The sequence below is a fragment of the Mesoplodon mirus genome (genome assembly GCF_964341445.2).
Source record: "Mesoplodon mirus genome assembly, chromosome: 12".
Lineage (NCBI taxonomy): Eukaryota > Metazoa > Chordata > Mammalia > Artiodactyla > Ziphiidae > Mesoplodon > Mesoplodon mirus.
This window is the reverse complement of record NC_138988.1, coordinates 64,039,088-64,060,255: the sequence shown is the minus strand read 5'-3', so window position 1 is coordinate 64,060,255 and position 21,168 is coordinate 64,039,088. Positions and strand designations below refer to the sequence as shown.

Sequence of the window (21,168 nt, the reverse complement as noted above, 5' to 3'; positions counted from 1 at the left end):
TGTTAAAATGTTTGTTTTTGACATATGATAGATTTTACCATGTGAGTAAAATATCTTTCTATTCCCAGTTCTCTCTCTTTCTGCCTCTCACTCTCTCTCTCTCTCTAACAGGATTGGGAATTGAATTTTATTGTACACCATTAATTTTTTATGAAGATCATTGGTGTACCAAGAGTAGGCTGTTAGAGCAATCCATGCTGGGTCTAGGAAAGAAAGGGATTCATTAAAGACAATAATAAAACCAACTATAAGTCATTCTGCTTTTCATTATCACCATGCCTCAGCAATTCTCAGTGATAAAATACTCCTCTCAGAAAAAATATTGTGTTGATCAGAGTTCAAAAAATTGCTGTTATTACTGTTGCATTTTCATAATTCATATGTGAGTTTCAAATTAGCACATTTTTATTATGTATCCTTTAATAAACATTTCAATATGTGGATGTTAATGTGGAGAACTGCTGGTTATACAGTAAATCCCAATGCACATGGTGAGTAAGAAGTTAAGTTCAGTTATATTTTTTTCTTTACAATCACTGTGCTTTCATTTTTATACCGAATATATTGTTTAAATACAGGAATGCATAGTGTCACATGACTTGGAGACAAATAGCACCCAGAGTGAGCCTGAACAATTCTGAACTATTCTGAACTTCAGAAGTTTTTACCAAATATAACAGAATTTTATTATAAATTTTCTGAATATGAAAATGTTTTAGCACAAAATTTTCAAATATGAAAACTTTTGAAAACCACCAGAAATAATCCAAAGAAACACAAACAGACAGTATTGTAATTTTCAGAAAAGTGAAATGGGATTTTTATGAGTCTCAAATTTATCCTTTTGTTTTAAGACCTTCCTTAACTATTTGTATATCTATTTTTGTGCTGAAAGAAACTTCTCAAAATTATAATTTACAAAAATTATACTTTGATCAAGTAGGAGTAAGATAGATTGATGAAAATGGCTATACTGATACTGAAAATAATTATAATGTAATTGTAAATTACAAATTACAAAAATGATATACAAAGATTGTTTTTAACAAAATCATTGACAAAGTTGCAGAAGAACTCTAATCTTGTTTCTTAAGTATTTGACCAATATTGATATTGGTCAGTATTTTTCTTTATTTTCCTTTATTTCCAAAAATGTATTAATGTAATTTAAAAGTGTTAATCAAGTACCTCTTTTCTTATTATACTGTAATTTTTAATTTTTTTATTATTTTATTAAAATACATATGTATATATATATATATGTTTATATACATCATTCAATAGGAAATTGTTCACTGTATTTTCTTTGTGGTCTTATTTTACTGGCTTGATTTCATTATTATTATTGAAAATAATTTGTCAGACAGAGGAGTCAGGTGTATGACTCTGATTGTCAATATTTTAGGTATGCCATCAATCGAGATTATGTAAGTCTTTGAATTGACAGATTCCCTGATACTAAACCATCCATTCCTTTTTAGGATCAAACTCATTTGGTAAATATACATGACTATTTTAAATTAATTTCAATTTTCAATTATTTTAAATAAGACTTTGCCACAGGATTCTTGATTTTGATTTGCAAGTAATTTTAACTTAGATTTCTGACATGCAGAAAAGAACTCTTTTTCATATTTTCCTATCCAAGTTTGCTAATTTATTAAAAATTACTTTGTAGCTATTTTTTTTAGCATTCTGGACCAGTTTATTTAGCATTTGCATTTCTGTTTCTTAATTTGTTCACTCCCCTGCCCCAAATGACAAAGCTCCAAATCTTTGAAAAAATAATATTTTAATCAAATTTTCAATAACTACCAGTGTTGTTTACCTATTCATATTTCTCATTCTTGAGCTATCTCATTAAGATTTTCAACTTATTAGCATAGAATTAACGTAGTACTCCATAAAGTGTTGTCTTTATAATTATATATCATTTATCTATTTGTTTTCTTTCCATTTTATTTATTTATTTATTTATTTATTTATTGTATAATAATATTTGCCAGACCCTCACTGATTACTTGGTCTTTCACATTAACAGCATTTAAGTGAATTAATTCATAGTTTGTCTTCTAATTCCATAAATTATTTTTATTTCTGTACATTATCCTTTCAGGACTTAATGGGGCATGTTGAATAAAATACTTAATTCAGTAACCTGCATTCATTTCTACTTTTTTTTTCCTTTTAGTATGAAAGCTCTAAAGGCATGAATTTATCCTAAAGTATAGCTTTGGCAACCATTCTTATGTTTTGATAAATTTTCATGTATGGTATTTTCTAAAATTTATTCCTTAAACATTTAACTTCTCTCTTAATTTAGTGAAGAAATTTATTTATTTATTTATTTATTTATAAATTTATTTATTTTACTTATTTATTTTTGGCTGTGCCAGGTCTTCATTGCTGCCCACAGGCTTTCTCTAGTTGCAGTGAGTGGGGGCTTCTCTTCGTTACGGTGTGCAGGCTTCTCATTATGATGGTTTCTCTCGTTGCAGAGCACAGGCTCTAGGCACGTGGGCTTTAGTAGTTGTAGCACGTGGGCTCAGTAGTTTTGGCTCACAGGCTCTAGAGCACAGGCTCAGTAGTTGTGGTGCATGGGCTTCATTGCTCCGTGGCATGTGGGCATGTGGGATCTTCCCGGTCCAGGGCTTGAAACCCTATCCCCTGGATAGACAGGTGGATTCTTAACCACTGCACCACCAGGGAAGCCCAAGAAATTTATTTTTAAATAGAGTTATTATGTATTTTATGAATATTCAATTGTAAATATGGCATATAAAATATCTGCCTCTTTGTAACGTACTTTCACAAGTAAAACCTGCTATTAGTTCTGTGGCTTTTGACAAATGCAGAGGTCTGTGACCACCACCACAACCAAGATTCACAACAGTTCTATCAACATCCTTCAGCTTCTCTCTAATCAAACTCTTGCCTACCTTTACTCACTGGCAAACACTCATCTGTTCCCTATCTCTATAGTTTTGTTTTTCCTAGAACTTCATATAAATAAAATCATACAATATGGGTCTGCTGGTTTTTCACTTAGAAAAATGTAATTTAAATTCATCTATATCTTAACATGCATCAATAGTTCTTTCCTTTTTATGGTTGAGAATTCCATTGAATGGATGTACCACCGTCTGTTTAACCATTCAGCCACTGAAGGACATTTAAGTTCTTTGCACTTTGGGGCAATTATGAAGAGAGCCTCTGTAAACATTTATGCACAGGTTTTTATGTGAACCTAGTATTTCATTTCTCTATAGTAAATACCTAGAAGTGAAATATTGGGGTCATGATGGATAGTGTATGTGTAATATTATAAGAAACTGCCGAGGTTTTTTTCAAAGTGGCTGTGTCACTTTGTGTTCCTACCAGCAGTTTATGAGAGTTCCATATCTTTACCAGCACTTGCACTGGGAGGTTTTGTTGTTTTGTTTTTTCCTTTTTCCTTTTTAACTATTTTTATGATGTGTAGTGCTATCTTATTGTGCTTTTAAATAGCATTTCCCTAATGATTGATGATGTTGAACATGGTTTTATGTGCCTATTGACTTTCCATAACTTTTATAATATTTTGAATTTATGTATCATCCAATTAGTGATTTATGTAAACAGTCCATGGAATCTCAGAAAAAGTATGTACTCTACACAATTTGATACATGTCAATATATTTCAAAGTACAATCCTTGATATATGTCAATTAATTTAACTTCATTAATTGTATTAGCCAGGTACATTTTTGTTTTATATTTGTGTGAGTGTGTGTGTGTGTGTGTGTGTGTGTGTGTTCTATCATGCAGTTTTAATTTTATGGTAGGATTTCATGCTACAAATTTGTTTTTATCAATTTTTACTTACACTTTTAACAATTTTTGTTTTGTTCACTTTGATTTGTTACTTCCCATACAAAGATTTGGCAATGCTGGAGTTTTGTTGTTTTATATAGTCCATGATCATAGTGACTTGCTCTGTTCGATGTCATTCATTTTCACTTGGACCTTAGACTCGCTGGTATAAAATTCTGACCCTTAATTTCTTCTGCTTGTATATCTGTGATATACTTTATTCCTTGATTCAGAATTTATCTAATTATTTGATTGTCACTTTAGCTGAGTTATTTTTGCAGTTAGGACACAATCGTACTAATATTTGGATTTCTAACTGTTGCTTAAATGTCTTTTTTTAAAACTATACACTATGATACAGTATTGAACTTTTCAGGGCTAAGAGATATTGATAAGATGATGAACACATGTAATGAAAAATCATGACTTAAAGACCAGATTTAGCCAAAACAAAAGTGCAGGCATATCCTGACAGTCTTCCTAAATCTCAGATGTAGCTATCAGCCAAGAAGGTACTAAAGAGGTCAAGGTGATAGAAGTGGGTCATGAGTATTCCACATCATTGTGATCATTTAAACAAGGGCTGATGGCAAAAGTAATTCCAAACCATCTTGGGATTCTGTGAAAAAGATTTAGACTCAATAAACAAACTTGATACTAAACTAGAAAGTATGTTTTTTTGTGGGTAAATGCAGGCAATGGCTAATCAATTTAAAAATAATGTGCATATTTACTTAGTGCTCTTTCTCTCCAATCCTCAAATGCCACCTTTAATTATTATAATCAATGAGATACTTATACCCCTCCGCCAGCCCTGTTCTTAGGTCATCTGTAAATGCATGTTTTATAATTAAATTACAAGATATTATTTGGGTGTAAGGTTATTTAGACCAAATTTATTTGTTCAGCTGATTTTAATTCTCAAACTGTGGTTCCTTGAAGACTATGAATTCCCCATTCTTCTTGATTTCTATTCCAGGAATCAGCTACATTGCACCTTTAAGCAGTTATTTCTAGAGTGGGATGTGGATGGAATATTTTCCAAACTCTTAAATAACAGAGTGTTTTCCCATGACTGTTATACACAAGTGACAAGTGAGGTGGAAAGCGAGAAATCAAAGCATAAAAATTGTAAAAATTAGAAGTGAATAATTATTAAATACCTAAGCACAGGAGGAATTTCTAAGCATAAGCAACAATGAGATAAGGTAACTAGAAAAATGAACAAAAATATCAAAATAGGACTTCCCAAAGAGACGATATATATGGCCAATAGATATATAAAATAATCGATCTTGGAAGAAATACAAATTCAAAAAAAGATGTTTAAGATTATCAAGAATGTGACTATATTAGATTTAATTTAGGTTTCAGTATGATAAAATAGTTCTAGCATTTACTGTTGGTGCAAATAGTAATTGAAAGAAGTTTACTGAAAAAAACTTTAGTAATATTTTTCAGGAGATTTAAAAGACAATTATATCTTTTTTTCTATTAATTCACTTTTTAAGAACAGACTCTACGAAAAATGATCAGAAATTGTCAAAAATGTTTATGAACACTTATATATAGAGAGATATTCATTGTAATGGAATATATAATAGTAAAAACTGGAAAAATTACATGCCCAACTATAAAAGAATGTTTATGCAAATGAATTTTTCAGCTGAAATATTACTGTCATTAAAAATATGCCCATAAAGAGCACGCAAAGAAATGAGAAAAGTCATATACTAAAAAATCAAGAATAAACTAAGGGTACAACATTGCATAGACATTGCTCAACTCTATGAAAAATGTATGTTTGAAAAGTATGGAAAGAAATATCTAAAAATCTAAACAATGGTCATTCTAGATAATAGAATTTAAACATTTTCCTTCTTTTTTAATATCTCATTAACTTTTTATATTGAGTACATATCAAAACAATAACATTTGGATATATTGGATTAAGGAAACTATATCATCAAAAATAATTTCAATTGTTCCTCTTTCGTTTTTCTTAATGTCATGGATTTTTTTCTTTTTCTAAATTTCTTTTTTTTAAAAAATATCTTTATTGGATTATAAATGCTTTACAAAGTTGTGTTAGTTTCTGCTGTACAACAAAGTGAATCATCTATATGTATACATATATCCCCATATCCCCTCCTTCTTGAGCTTCCCTCCCACCCTCCCTATCTCACCCCTCTAGGTCGTCACAAAGCCTAGTGATGATCTCCCTGTGCTATGCAGCAGCTTCCCACTAGCCATCCATTTTACATTTGGTAGTGTATATATGTCAATGCTACTCTCTCACTTTGTCCGAGCTTCCCCTTCCCCTCCATGTCCGCAAGTCTGTTCTCTACGTCTGAGTCTTTATTTCCTGCTTCTTTTTTTTTTTTTTTTTTTTTTTTTGCGGTATGCGGGCCTCTCACTGTTGTGGCCTCTCCCGTTGCGGAGCACAGGCTCTGGACGCGCAGGCCCAGCGGCCATGGCTCACGGGCCCAGCTGCTCCGCGGCATATGGGATCCTCCCAGACCGGGGCACGAACCCGTATCCCCTGCATCGGTAGGCGGACTCTCAACCACTGCGCCACCATGGAGGCCCTCCTGCTTCTTTTTAATTTTGGAAATAAAGTGGCCATGGTGTCAGCAAATTAGCTTATCATAATGCTCTGCTTGCCATATTTCCGAAATGGCTTTTATATAATAGGATTTCAACGTGGAAGAGCTTTTGTCAGAGTGAGTTCCCTGTAACCCCAGGTACCCATGGTGCTCTGTCAGAAGAGTTCCAGAGTCCACCTTGCACAGGAAACCCTATAACCCACATCTTCCTTGCAGAGATTCACCATGCCCGTTAGCATAATAAAGATACTGAGAAGTCTCCTCTTGGAAATATCAAACCCTATTTAATTACTGTTTCTCAGCATCCTTCAAATTTATTTGACTATAAAATTTCAGATTCACTCCCTAGAAGGACTTGAAATACTTTCAATGAAATCACCTTACAAATACTAAGAATTCTGATTAAAAAGAGTCAGTGATTGAAAGTGCCCAAGAAATTTAAACAATCTTGATTCAGCATGGGCTTGAGTTATTATATGTCAATGAAGTTAGTGAAATTAAAATTAAATATGATTTTTGATCCATTTATAAACAATAATTTTATCTTCTGACCTTCTAAGTACATCTCAGTCTAAATATTTAGAGGTAAGATATTGAGATCGTTCACACTTCCCCTTACATTACAATCAGGCAATGCGTTGATTAGGTAGGAACAGTTAAGTAAAGGGAGGAAGAGAGAGAAAGAAAGCAGAAATTTTAAAAAGAAACAGGTGCCATCTTAGATGCTCAGCTTTACTCTGCAGCTACTGCTTGACTTGCTTTTCAACGCAGAAATTAGTCCTCAGGCATTTTGCTAAGAGTTGATATATGAACAATCATCCCTGCTTTTGACAAGCCCTTTTTTGATTTCTTGGCTTGGTATTGAGGCTGAGGGCAGCTGAAACTGAGGGCAACTGCCCTCAAACACTTCATCCCAGAAATACTTTCTCTTGGAAAAAAAAATTAATTATCCCAAGGTCTTAGCTTTTAATTGATAAAACACATGAGGAACAGAAATAATAGATTTAAATTTGGTGTGATGTAGGGGCAATGAGTGAATTATATGAAAGGCACTCACTTTACACGTGCAAGAGATTAGGGCTGTAGCTGCTACAGATCAAGAGATATGCATTCAGTGTGGAGTGTTCAGTGTTATATAGCATACAGAGGAGACTTCAGCCACAACTAGCAGGATGGAGCAGAGGCTAGCTGCCAGAGTTCCCATCTGCAACAGCAGGAATTTCCTCACTTGTAGGTAGATGGTCCTGTAGCCCAAACTTCTAGTCTAGTAGGTATCTCATGACATTCACTGACCAGTCCAGGATTGGGTCAGAAAAGCTGTGACAAGGCACTCCTCCTTAGGTGCAGGGCAGCCCTGTTATGTGTCCTTCTACACTGGCCAGCACTTTGGTGGTTTTCCAGCATCCAAATGAACTCACGATTATTTATTCCAACCTCCAACCATTGTTTTTGAGGCCTATTACTGTTTGCAACTTTGAAATTCTACCTCTTTTCTAATTTACCAAACGTTACTCCTGTTCATCCCAAATCTGTCTTTTGAAGGTGGGAATCAACATTAATCCCCTTTCCATTCCTCATTACTGGCCAACTGGTTGCATGGCACAAAGGTCAGTATCACCGGTGTCTTCAAAATGCTTGCCTCCCTCTGCCTTGTGAGTATTATGAGGATTTGTCTCCTTCAGAAGGCCAAAACATCCCAGTTCAGAAGAAGACCTGGAGGAGCCCAACTCCAGGGATAACACCCTTGGTAAATTCATCACTAGAAATTTTTTTTTCCTAAAATGTAAAGCATTACTAATGAAGTAAAAATATTCCAAATCCAATATGGGAAATGTTGGAAAAATATGTAGAACTTGGTAGAATTCAAACCATGTCCCAACCAACAGTCTTCCCAACAGCATCTACAAAGACAACACAGTACAGCAGGGAGCAGCTTAGATTCTGAATCCAGTTCCTCCTCTTACAAGATGTAGTATTTCGGACCAATGCCTTAACATCTCTGAGTCTCAGTTTCCTCATCTGTAAAATAGGGTAATTTTGTGGGAATTAAATGTTAGCACTTGAAATGCTATTAGCGCTCTGTCTGGTAATTTATAAGCACCAAATAAGTGTTAACTGTGGAAGACTGAATTTCAGTAGAGCAGAAATCATTATAAACCTTAAGGGTTTCTTTTATCATTTCACTTTGATGATCTGGTGTTTGTTGATATGAACTCACAGGTAAACACCAGTCAGAGGCATGGTGCCCCAGGAGACTTAGATCCACATTTTTCTGTATAAGTTCATTTCATGGTCACAGCAGATTGTTGGTAAAGAGTAAAACAGTGGTAAAATATTTGTCAATGTTTCTCAACAATCAAGTTGAAGTAATAATGGTCTAATGCTCAGGATCCTGAGTAGATTCAAAGACATGTATCCAAGAGGTCTGTATACCAATTCTTGGAATTCTGTGTTATTCCCTACATGATAAAATGTGTCTTCAATGACTCATTATATCCTGAATCCACATCATGTGCAGTGTGTACAGTGACAAAGGAGACACTGAACACAAGCTTGTTAGCACACAAATTAAGAAGTAAGTTAGGGTCTGGGGTCAAGATTTAGACAGATCAAATAACTTAAAGTTGAAAAATTGTATGACCTTTACCCCTATTTCCTAAGTACAGCACAAATAAATAATGAATGTTTAAGCCACACTTAGGTCTGGAACGTGCAGTAAGCATGCAGTGTAAAATGTGAACCTTCTTTTGAGATATTTCCCCTAAAATCCCCTAGTGATTTTAGGGGAATTATCTCCTATTGGTAAAGTGCTACCCGCTACACAGCAGGTTTCAGAGTCCCTAACATTTGCTGAAGATTAGTTCTACCTCTGCCTTATGCTTTTTGGACTAACAGGCTTTTTTATGTTCTGTTTGCTGGTAAGAAGCTTTTTTAAAAAAAATTGTCTTTAAAGTAATTTAGGTTTGAAAACTATTTTCTCTGCACACAAGAAATTAATTCTACCTGGTTATTTCAACAACAAAGCAACACATTCTTTTAGATAATGTTTGTTAGTGCTTTTCTTTTTACTTGGTGCTGGAATTTTTGTGTGATTTCTTGAAAGTTGGTGACATTGAGCAAAAGAATCCTGGCACAAGAATCAAGAACTCTGGGTCTGGACCTGGCTCCTCTTGCCCTGTGATCTTGGCAGTGGGACAGGCAGAGTCTTTCCACAGTGCCTGACCCAATAGTAGGTAGTCAGTTCCATTTGCCCAATGACTGAATGAATGACCTCTCAGATCTCCAGTGCTCACAGATGTGTATTGTGGGGTCATATCCACTTCCCTGAGTGCTGGATGCTAAAGTGATGTACAAAAGTGAAAACGATGATTATTGTTTTTAGAAGTTGCACTGCTGTTTATATATATCAAAAGTAGTTTACCTAGCTAAAAAGTAGTGACAAAGAACAAAAAAATGTATAGCCAGACAGATCATGGTCCCAGTACTGATTCTGACATTTACCAGGTTGGTGACCTTTGTTAGTTATTTAACCTCTGATGAGTCTCAATTTTCACACCAATAAATGGGAACAGAAAAATATTTACCCATAAAACTGAGACAGAGATTAACTAAAATAATGCATGTAAATCACTTAGTCCAGTTCCCGGCACAGGAATTATATTTAATTGTTGTCACTGTTGCTACAACTATACTATCATTTAAAATTATGTGACAATGTCATATACTTTAAATGTATCACATACACACATGAAAAAACAATGATAAACAGCTTGCTTAATTCTGATAAATTCTCCCTCCAAGTAAATAACTGTAAAATGCTAACTGTTTTTGATATGGCAGTATGGAACAAAAAAATCCTAATTGTTGATTTGAACATGCCAATAAATTTTGGAATCCATATTTTAGTTTAAGAGCTTCACTCACCACAATGAAAACTTAGCAAAGAGCATCATAATGACTTATCTTTAGCATGTTATCAAATAATGAAAAAACAATAAATCCATATTTTCCCACTCAACATATTAGGAAATATCATAAGTCTATGTGATGACTTTACAATATGGATACTGTAATCAGAAGAGGTCCACAGTTCATACATGGCCTTTTGTGTGACTTTTTGGATAAAACTCATAAATTCCCATCCTGCTTTAAAATATTATAACAAGAAGCAATTCAGGAAAATTAATAAAAATATCTGACTGTCATCTGAAAAAACAAAAGAAAAACCCAAAGAAATAGTCTAGGAAAGTCAAAATGCTTAAGGCTGAATTGTTTGAAATAGAAACAAAGTGATAATAATAATAATAATACAAATAGTAATGAGAACAGCTACAAATTAGAAAACCATAAATTCAAACATGATCTGATTAACAGACAACACTAAAAGTGCCGGGATTGAATGATTATTTGAACAGAGTGGCTTTCCTCTTTTAGAGTTCAGGAGTTTATTAACTGATATTTTCATCATGAATCAACTTCTTGCAAAATTAAAACTAAAAAAAAAACACAAGTTGGCTTCTGAAAATAAGCTTTCGAACTCAAGATTTTTTCTCCCTGTCTTTCAAAAGCATCTTTTAGAGAATGCCCAGCCTTCACCACCACATGTTTTCTAATTCTATATTATTACTTTGGCCTGCCATCAGTTTCCCCTTCTCCATAACAAGCAAGGAAATTGTACAGGTAATATCTGGAACTAAAGTAGAATGTTGGGTTCATTCTAGGAAAGGGACCAAAAGTAATTGAAAAGCACCTTTCAGCAGCAACTCACAGAAAGTGTTGCCTTCAGGTGATTACAGGGAAGCCCTACAGCTACTCAAAGGCTCGATCGTGGACTGACCTTTCCTTGGACACCTCAAGGAGGGAGCAGAGCCCATCAACTGACCAATTTGAAGACAGAGTCCCTGAAATTCAAGTTCATTTTCTTTTGGATAGAGCAAAAGTCATGTGCATAACGTTCCACAGTTTCAGATAGAAAATTATCTGACAATGTCTGGTGGACTGGGCATAGAACACCAACTCAAACATTAGAACAGCAGGGATCTTCCTCTAGTAGAAGGAAATATAGTAGCAATAGGGATCGTTAATTGCATCCTTTGCTCATGTCGGCTCAAAGATCTATACCCTTGCCTTATTAAGTCCTAACTACAATTCTGTGTTATGATCTCCACTTTACAGATGAGGGAACAGTCCCACGAAGTGAACTAGTTTGTTCAAAGATATGCAGGTGTTAATGCAAAGCTGATATTTGAACCAGTGTGACTCCAAAACCCTTACACTTAAACCCTCCTGAGGGGATTAGAGAACCAAATAACCCCTCCTCACTCTGAGCAAAGAAAACATCTACAAAATATTAACCATAAGGCTTATAGAATTGAGGACCTTCACCTCTTCCTCACTAAATGAGTCTTCAATGTCTGCATCAAAGTTATTTGCAGAGGAGTCTACATCATTTCCAAGTTGAACTCACCCTTCCTCTGCTTTTGATAATTATAGAAGTAAAAGCAGGTTAAAATTTCCATCCTTCAAAGCTTTGAAGGGGAACAGAGTTTATACTGGAAAGAAGCTGTTCTACTCAAAGCTCCTCTGGGATTAAAGGGTAGGGGAATGGCTCTGGCCTCGAGGCTTAGACGTTGGTTATTTATGAGAACTAAACAGCAGACACACCTGCTCCCCCATGAAATTCCACATCTGTGAGTCACAGGAACTCTTCTAGGGGAGAGGAAAGGTAGCAAAGAAGAAAGACAATCATCTGAATTTGCCTCCTCCTGAAATGATATTTACCTGCAACATGCACTGTTGAGAATTTTATATGGTTCCACTCAGAATTCACAAAACTTTAACACACAGTCACGGGTCATTTCAGCAAGAATGACATAGAATTGAGAATCAGCAGCTCTAGAGATTGAAAACACATATTGCCCTTTATATTTGCCCTACCAATCTGCATATATTCTAGTGCTTTCTCTACTGAGTTTTGTGATTGGCAATGGTAGTCTGCTGTTTTTATTGTGGGTTTTGTTTCTAATTTCAGTTTGCTCTAAAACAGTTTTAATATATCATGTGAAATTACTGATCCAGATATAATTTAAGAATTTTTTTTCAGCATACCATGCCTGTTTTGGCCACTTCACCAACTTGTGACATAATTAGTTCTCACACTATATTATGATTATCTCTTAAATTTTGCAATAAATTGACCAGGACAAGGATTAACATACCTATCAGTAACTTGCACTGAAATTGAAGTCATTCTAGAACTTTTGTTGACTAAACACTCAATATGCACTTATTCATTTGTCCCCAGTATCTTCAGTTGATGCCTCAATATACACTCTCCCTGTTTCTCTGCTCAGTTTTCTACACGGAGAGGCTGACTTTTCAAGAGCTGATCCAATGGGCTCCACAGCCCTTGTCTTTCAGTGAAGATCAGCCAATGGGAAAGAGAGCACAAAAGTAAGGTCTGGGTATTTACTGCTTGACCTCCCTCCCTGCTGAGTCCATAGGGGTTGGTTGCCTGGCATCGCTCTCACAAAGGCCACTGTTCCCGTCAGGGTGCCTTCCCTCCACAATCCTCCTCTAAGCTTTCTGGTAACTGTTTCTGCTCCCATCCCATCCTAGGAGTCATGAAAGAAGGCTCCCCTGCTTTTACACATTCTGCATTACTTCCAGTTTTTCCAGAAAGCCCCACCTACAACATTAGAAGTATTATAACATTAATTAAACTCAAATGATGCACTTTGTGCATGTTGTCTCTTTCCACTGGGGATAAGAAAAAGATGAATAGGGCTTGATTCCTGCTAGTGTAACATGTCATCAAATATGTACTCAAGAGGGTCCTGCATCGGGTCTAATACCCTGCTGCCAGCATCTTGGAATTCTTGATAACTCTTAAACAAGTGGCCCCATATTTCCATTTTACACTGGGCTCCATGAATTACTTAGCTGCTCCTGCAAATGTGGTACAGATGTTGGCTACAAATGAAATTCCAGTAACAATAACGGCCATTTTGAGAGGTCTCACTAGGTTCCAAATACTCTTCTTAAAATCGTATGTGATTAAGTCATTTAATCCTCTCAGTACCCAAGGAGGAATGTGGTATTATTATCATCAGCACTTCTTAGACAAGGAATGAGAGGCACAGTGAGATGTAACTTGCCCAAGGTCACCCTGCAAGAGAATGTAGACTATGGGATCCTAATCCAGGCATGCTGGCTTCTTCTATACTACTCTACAATTAGGTTTCATTTATAATTAAATCTTAAAGCCATTTGAGCAGTAATATGCCATGGACTCAGAATTCTGAAAATAGACTGCCTCTCCCTCTATAGGAAGGCTAATAGCAAAGTTTCACTGAGGAGAGGAAATCTGTGTGCAACAAATAATATTGAATTTCTCATATCAGGACAGCATAGCTGAAGGGGTCTGTAAATGTTAATAAATCTTTTGATGTTGACATGTTTCATAGGCCTGCATAAAATCTAAGTGAGATTTGCATCTAACCTCTTTAAACTATTTTCTTTATTGCAAACAACTTAAGGAAAGCTGTTAAACCACAAGAACAATAAAATTGTTATTTACATCCAGAAAGAAGTTAAATAAACACAATATGTAAGAGATAATGTAATTAGATGTATTTATTTCTAAAACATAGGGCTGTTTTTGTAAGGCAAGCCCCAAGACTCCATTGTTTATGAAAAGTAAAATGAAAGGACACATCATTGTAAAGGCAGGGATCTTCATCATCTTAGAAATTATAAAATAATTAAACCTTTGTTTCATTTCTATACTGATCAAACAATTTAACATTACACAAGGTCTGGGTTTCTACGTTTTGTATAATGTGTATGTAATTCACTGCCTTCCAAGAGTAGATATGTACTTTCTTTGGTTATGAAGGTTTGTTGTTATTTCCCTTTCTCCCAAAACCGCTAAAGAACCTTCTTACAAATCTACAAATCACTTTTTTTGCTCATTTTAAACATTGTACACTTTAACAGATTTTGTTTCTACCTTATTAGATTATCATTTTATCACAGTCGTTTAGATAAGACTCGTACAAAGCTGGGGTTACTACTTGGTTAAGTAGATTCTTGTAAACATCTCCAAAAAAGGCAGGTGAATACTCCCACTATGATTTTTATCACACTGTCATAATTTTAAGCTCCATGACTGGATCTTAAACATTCCCATTAGACATCAACATCACAACAGCTTCCTTCTCCCCCCAAATAAATGAGCCAGTTGTCAGGGCTGACTGGTGTATGTTAAAGAATATCTTAGCCAAGGGTATTATTTTAAGAGATGAGCAAATGGGGAAACCCCACAGCCCAGCCAATAAAATATGAACTGAAGGTGCAAAGAAGCACTCATAAATATTCCCTAGAACAAGGGATGCATTGTTTCCCTCCCAGCCTTTCAGTGGCTCCTCTGATCTCAACCCCTCTCTGCATCAGCGAAGCCTCTTCCTTTAACCTATGGATTTTTCAAGCTGAGTTACTACATTATTTATGACTGTACATGTGAGTAGCCCATCTGTGTGCTCCTTGTACACACACACTGAGAGCGCCCTCTCTCTTTGCCCCGCTTCGGTGTTTTAGTCCGGAAGGATGAATGGATTTTCCCCTGGAGCCCATGTGGCTGGGGATGTGGTGCTAGCAGCAGTCAGGATGAAGTAGACAAAGGGTTTCCCCACAGCCTCCACCTGCGAGGCCCATAGATGGCCCCGAACACTCATTCCATTCATTTTCCTCCTTTCCAGAGCTTTAAAAAATACTTTTTCTCTCTCCATCTCATCCTCATTGTTCTCTGTCTCCAACCATTACTCTTGATCTCTTTATGCTCTTTCAACATCTCTCTTCAACTTAACAAAGGAAATCCTCATTTCTTTACAGACGTGCCATGAGTATTCCATAAAATTCTATTAGCTAATGGGTTTTACAAACCAAAAATGGATCGCATTTTTGATTAGCGTTATTTTTGTTCAGTGGTACATTTTTCCCTTTTTTTTAACTTGCTCTTGAATTTCCCCTTTAAAATTTTAATACTGTTATAAAATAGGAATGGCAAAAACAATTAAATTCAGTCCATGGGATCCTGGGGGAGAGGTGAGGAGGCGAAGATGAAAGGGATGGTAGAGAAATAGTTAAAGGGGATGCAACAGTCAGAGAGGTTCTGATGCCCTGGGGAGTTTTTCTCCTGATGGGTGGAGGCTGCAATGGGCCCATCATAACCTTTTCCTTCTCAACAGAGAGAAAACACGAGACTGTACCTCAATGATGGAGCTATGACTAATTGATTTTCAGCTCATCTAAGCCTTCAGCCACGAAGAAACAAGGACCAAAGGCAGACCCCAGGAAGGGTGGGGGCAGTCAGGAGAGGGATGCCAAGAAAGCCTGAAGCTGGAGAGGCCCTAGAACTACAGAGGAAAGTCCAACAAAAGGGAGGGGCAGGAGGTGGGGAGGAGAGAGAGAGGTGATATTGCAAAAATGGAAGAATGAAAGGGAAGGAGCTGGAGATGGTGGGTGAACAGCCCCAAGCCCTTCTACAGGTGTTATCATACCTTCTCTCTGGCCATTACTTCTGATTAAACTTCTAAAACTAGCGATTTGTGAGTGACAATTCAACATGCAGAAAACTTCTACTTAAACTATGATTATAACTATCTCTGCAGCCATGCCCATCAATCAGCAAGGACAGAGCTTTAGAGAAGAACGAGAATCCCCCTGGGGTGCGTTCATGAATGCCAAGGGTTGATGAAGAAGAGAGAAAAAGGTCTCCACCCTCAGTGACTTCTTTTCTCTTCAAAAGTGAAAAGCTGTAAAGAATCATTGTTTTACCCAGTATTACCGTTTGTGATTCCAGGCATAATCCATGAATATGTACTATAATGGTTTTAGATCATCTTTCCTTCCATCCCATCCCCCTTTCCTCAAAAAAAAACAATTGTGTGTGTGTTTATAGGTGTGTTTATGTTACACAAGTGTTAATAACCCTGTTGGAGAGACTACATAGATAGACACCTTTAGGTAGATCTGTGTATAAATCCTCTCCACTTGGCACTTGAGTCAGCCAAAATCAACAATAAGTATCAAAGATGTCTTTCAAAGTTGTCAACTGAGGGCATAAGCATTTTTTTTTCTTCCAATACCAAGGGAGTTTAATGATTTGGGGAAGTAGGGAAGAAGGGTTTAAGCATTTTTTTCTATTTCATACCTTAACATGTTAAATATGTTGTCATAAAACATGAAAAAATGTAAGCATCACATTTTTATACTTTTATGCTTGAAAATGAGTACACATTCTTGAACTGTATCTGAGAATTTGACTCCAAGCCAACTGATCAAAGCCCATTAATAAACCTGAAGTTCTTTATCAGGGAAATACATGTAGACAAAGAATAATACAAAAGTGAATTTCCTATGTTGACTGATTTTTGTAATTTCCTCTAAAACATCTACAATGTTATGTCATTTTAATTTTATGATCACCAAGTAATCAAATTGGTTTCTAACTAAAAGATCTTAGAAATACACTACTTGTTTATGTAAACTAGAGATATGCTTAAATGTTGCAAGCAACTTACCTAATCATTCTTTTCATTTGCAAAGGTATTTGATATATAAACTAACCTTTAACATTTTTGAAAAAGAAAAAAATTACCAGAAAGATATTTTTGTTACTAACTAAATAGTGTGGAATTGACTAAGCAAAATTCCACTGATATTCATTAGTTTTAGGGAGAAAGCAGAGAAGTCAATCTGTAAAAGCTATAGACTATGAGATTGACGAAAGTTGGCCTAAAAATAATGAATAAAACGAGGCAGAAAATTTCTCTTCACACAATTAATAATTAATATTTGTTTCTTTAAAGTGAACAAATCACTAAAATAATTTAAAGGTCAGAATAATGTGTTTGGTTTCATATTTAGTTGTTTACATTGTCCTTGAGGCAATTTATTCACATTTTATTTTTTCTTCTAGTAAATTCTACTCTATTTTTTGCTTATGAACATAAAACTAATCTCATCTGAAATTTTAAAAAATAGATATTTTATGAAATATGATTCAGAGTTTTAATTAAATTTAATTGTTCTTGGTGAGCAAAACTTACGTTGGAAAAAATGTCTTTCTGAATGACAAGATAATTGTAGAAAATCCATTATTTGACTTGAAAATGAGACAGGCAGGCATTAATAACAAGGATGCTACTAGATCCATTTTATATAATTCAACTTGTTATGGGAAATGTCAACAGATTCTTTTCACATTTTTAAATATCAGGTGACTTCCTCAATACAAATCCCTTGCCTCTTGCTAATTTGATCATTTGCCCTCAATCTCCACTATATACATATCTTTTAAGATACTAAAAAAATAAAATAAAATCCTCTTGAGTCTTACAGAAAGTGAAAAAAGTTCCAGATAATATTGTTTAATGAATTTTACAGTAAGAAGCACTGAAATTCTTAGCACTGTTAATAATGATATTACACTTTTACCTTTTCTAAGTATACTTTGACCTATTTTATTATGGAAGAAATATAGAAATTAAAGCTTTTTACTAAGTAGTGATTGACTATAAGCTTTGGACGTAGTAGAAGGCATGGTCTAAAGATAATAAAATAAAACTGTGGTTCAATTTTCCTCAGACTACTAGGAAAAACTCACTTAGTATCACAATCAATTTGTCAGTAATTTCATGTGAGACATTTCATTTGGAATTATTAAATAAGGGAAAACAATACGGTCTATTATTGAAGATAAATCACTACGCAGAAAGTTAAGCATGATAAGAATATATAAATAAATAAAAATTTTCTGAAGCTTATATCCAGTATTGTTTCTCTAGTGTAAAATGAATAATTATATTTCATGGTATAGTTAATAAACTGCTTTGTTATTATAATCCAAACAAATAACCAAAAGTCTACTGATTTAAAAATATAGTATTCTTTAATGATAAAAATCGTCCTAAATGTCCTTGAATAAAACTGTTTATTATTGGTTTTGGCTTTCTTATTCTATGTAGATTTATAAAGAACAATGGTGCATGGGTTCAAAAATCATACTTCATTCCTTTCTGATAAAACAAATACACACTCTTGTGAATGATCAAAGTATTCAATTTTAATATATTATTAGAAAAGATTCATGACTGAGCTATTGTTTTATAAAGTACATAACGTAACACATTCTTTCCTGTCAGATTTTAGATGACCTGAACTGATTTTTTCAGTGATTTATTTTATGAATATGTAAACCATGCTTAATTGCATTTTTTCTATGAAAATATTAAAACTAACTTAAATTATTGAATAAGCTTGAGAAATTGCTACAAATTCAAACATACCATGAGTCACATTTGCATGCCACTCATGAAGAAAAAAACAATCAAACTAATTTAGAATTAAGATATATTTTAATGGCTTGAAAGTTCCAAAGGAACCTGTTAATTACATGTAGAAGAAAAGGCCTCCATGACACCCGATTAAGGCAACCAATGATGACTTACTAAAACTTATAATGAGAGCTTTGTCTCCTGTAACGTGAAACATATGATTTATTAGGCACCTATCGTTCCTGCTAGGATTGCTCAGAGCAAATGAGCAGGGCATATTAAGCAACACATATTATAAAAGCATCATGTGTTATTAAGATTTGTTGCTATCTGACTTTACAAAGAATATTTTTGAGATATTATTTGAGGAAGTTTTAAATTAAGTGTGTAATAAAATATGTCAATTTTAAGTCCAAGCAGATTGCACTTTTAAAATAAAGTTTTAAAAGTTCTAACATTAAAATTGATTAAATTTATTAAGTTTTGTCTTCAAAAATAAATACACTCTATGTGGTTTTTTTGAATGTTTAAAGATAGTAAATTTTCACCTTCAGTCACTACCAAAAAATTTAAAGAAAATTACAGCCCCTGTAAAGTCATTTTAAAGTCGTGACTCTTTAATATTATTGCAAGATGAAATACTGGGCACTAACATCATTTGATATTGTCAATATCAATTTTTTAGGTATGGTCAGTATCAGCACTAAAACATAATTTTTAAAATTATTCTGTAACCATACTGATAATTAAAGAATTTTTCAATTGAAATTTTTTTATCTTAAATGTCAAGGAAAGTTTTGTATAGGTAAAGCATCATAGCATGTTTTACATTTCTCTTGCCTCTGAAAAAAGTCAAAGAAGTATAAAATATTTTAATCATTACAGTTAAAAAGTGTTAGATTGAAACTTATTTTCCAAAACATTTTTCACAGGATTTCAGAATCTATCCCTGAAAGTCTTTGATAGTAATCTTTTACAATATTATTTGAACTTAATTAATTTCACATCAATATTTTCACAGTAGTTTCCTCACTAAAATGAGCATTCTTAAGTGGCATATAAATTACACTTATATGTCTTTTAAATTACTAACCAAAAAATGGTCCAGAATGTCACTTTTACTTTTCCATCTAAATACTTGCATCATCATCATTATTATTATTACTATGATTATTATTTTGCCCATAGCTTAACTATCCTCATAAATTCTCCTTTTTAAAAACTATTCCCTGTTTATTCATACATTTAAGCAAAGTTGAAATTTTAACAAGATATGAAAAGACCCAAATTTACCCAAACCATGTGTTTAATTTTAGCTTTTTATATTAAAAAAAAAAAAAAAAATATATATATATATATATATATATATATATATATATATATATATATATATATACACACACATATGACTTTGTTGCCTAAGGCAAAATCTTATTTTATGTCAGTGAAAGAAAGGAAACAGAAGCTGGAGAGGAGAGTTATAGAAAATGACTTTATATAAACATGACCACCTACCAGGCAGCTACTTTACCATTAGGAAAACGTCCACTTTGCAATAACATAGATTAACAAATAAACGAACAACATACCTAAATTGACAAAGCTCATGACCATGTCAGCATCATTCAGAAAGTTGGCATCATGTAGGCTGGCTAGAGGAGGACTCTGGGTGGTCAAGGGAGTCGTTCGAGACAACTGGATGCGGCGAGGGTACCCATTGGGAGAGGCTGGGGAGCCCTTTCTGGCTCCCCTGCTCTCTGCTGCCAGGGATGCCCTCACAGAGTAATCCGGCTCCTCGGGGTTCTCCTCACTGGCCATGGCGTTGTACAGGTCCAGCATAAAGAGAGGTGCAGAGGAAGCTTGTTTTCCAGGTGAAAATGGTCTGGGTCTGTGAGGCAAACCCAAGATAGAAAGAATTTCCCTCTGTATTTCCCGTCTTTCGTGGTTCCGTAGTCGTCTATAAATAAAACTGGAGTGAACATGATTGTCTCCCAAACTTCCTTTCGCAGAACCCACTAGAACCCAGCAGCTCCAGAGGAAACCCACAATACCCCTAAGCAAAAATACAGTCAGATGCATTTTTGTCCAAAAGCAAAAGTTGATATTTTTTAGTCGTTCTTGTCCTCTTACCAAAAACAAAAAACAAAAAATCTAAGTTCTGAGGAGGTATATTTCCCCAGTAGCTGAAAAACAAATTTACCTATTCTTCATGACAGTGACATTTCTGAACACACATCCTCATTGATTTTCCTGCCCTATTTTTAATATATTGGAATATGTCAAGAGTAGTTATTTCTAAGAAAGCTGAAACTCAGATTTCCAGTTATCCACAGTTGTTAAGAGTTTTTGCTGCATGGATAGAGCAGAAGACG

At 34.6% G+C, this 21,168-nt stretch overlaps 1 protein-coding gene across 1 annotated transcript in view; it reads right to left on the bottom strand.

The window, feature by feature from the left end:
• Positions 1–20,941, bottom strand: part of BMP5 (bone morphogenetic protein 5) — a gene marked incomplete at its 3' end in the record, with an annotated part of 118,094 nt that extends 97,153 nt beyond the window's left edge. The window contains exon 1 of the mRNA XM_082639867.1: positions 20,386–20,941. Within this exon, the coding sequence (XP_082495993.1) occupies positions 20,386–20,875 (490 nt within the window). The 5' untranslated portion in view covers positions 20,876–20,941. The remainder of the gene's footprint in view (positions 1–20,385) is intronic.
• Between the last annotated feature and the right edge of the window lie 227 nt (positions 20,942–21,168).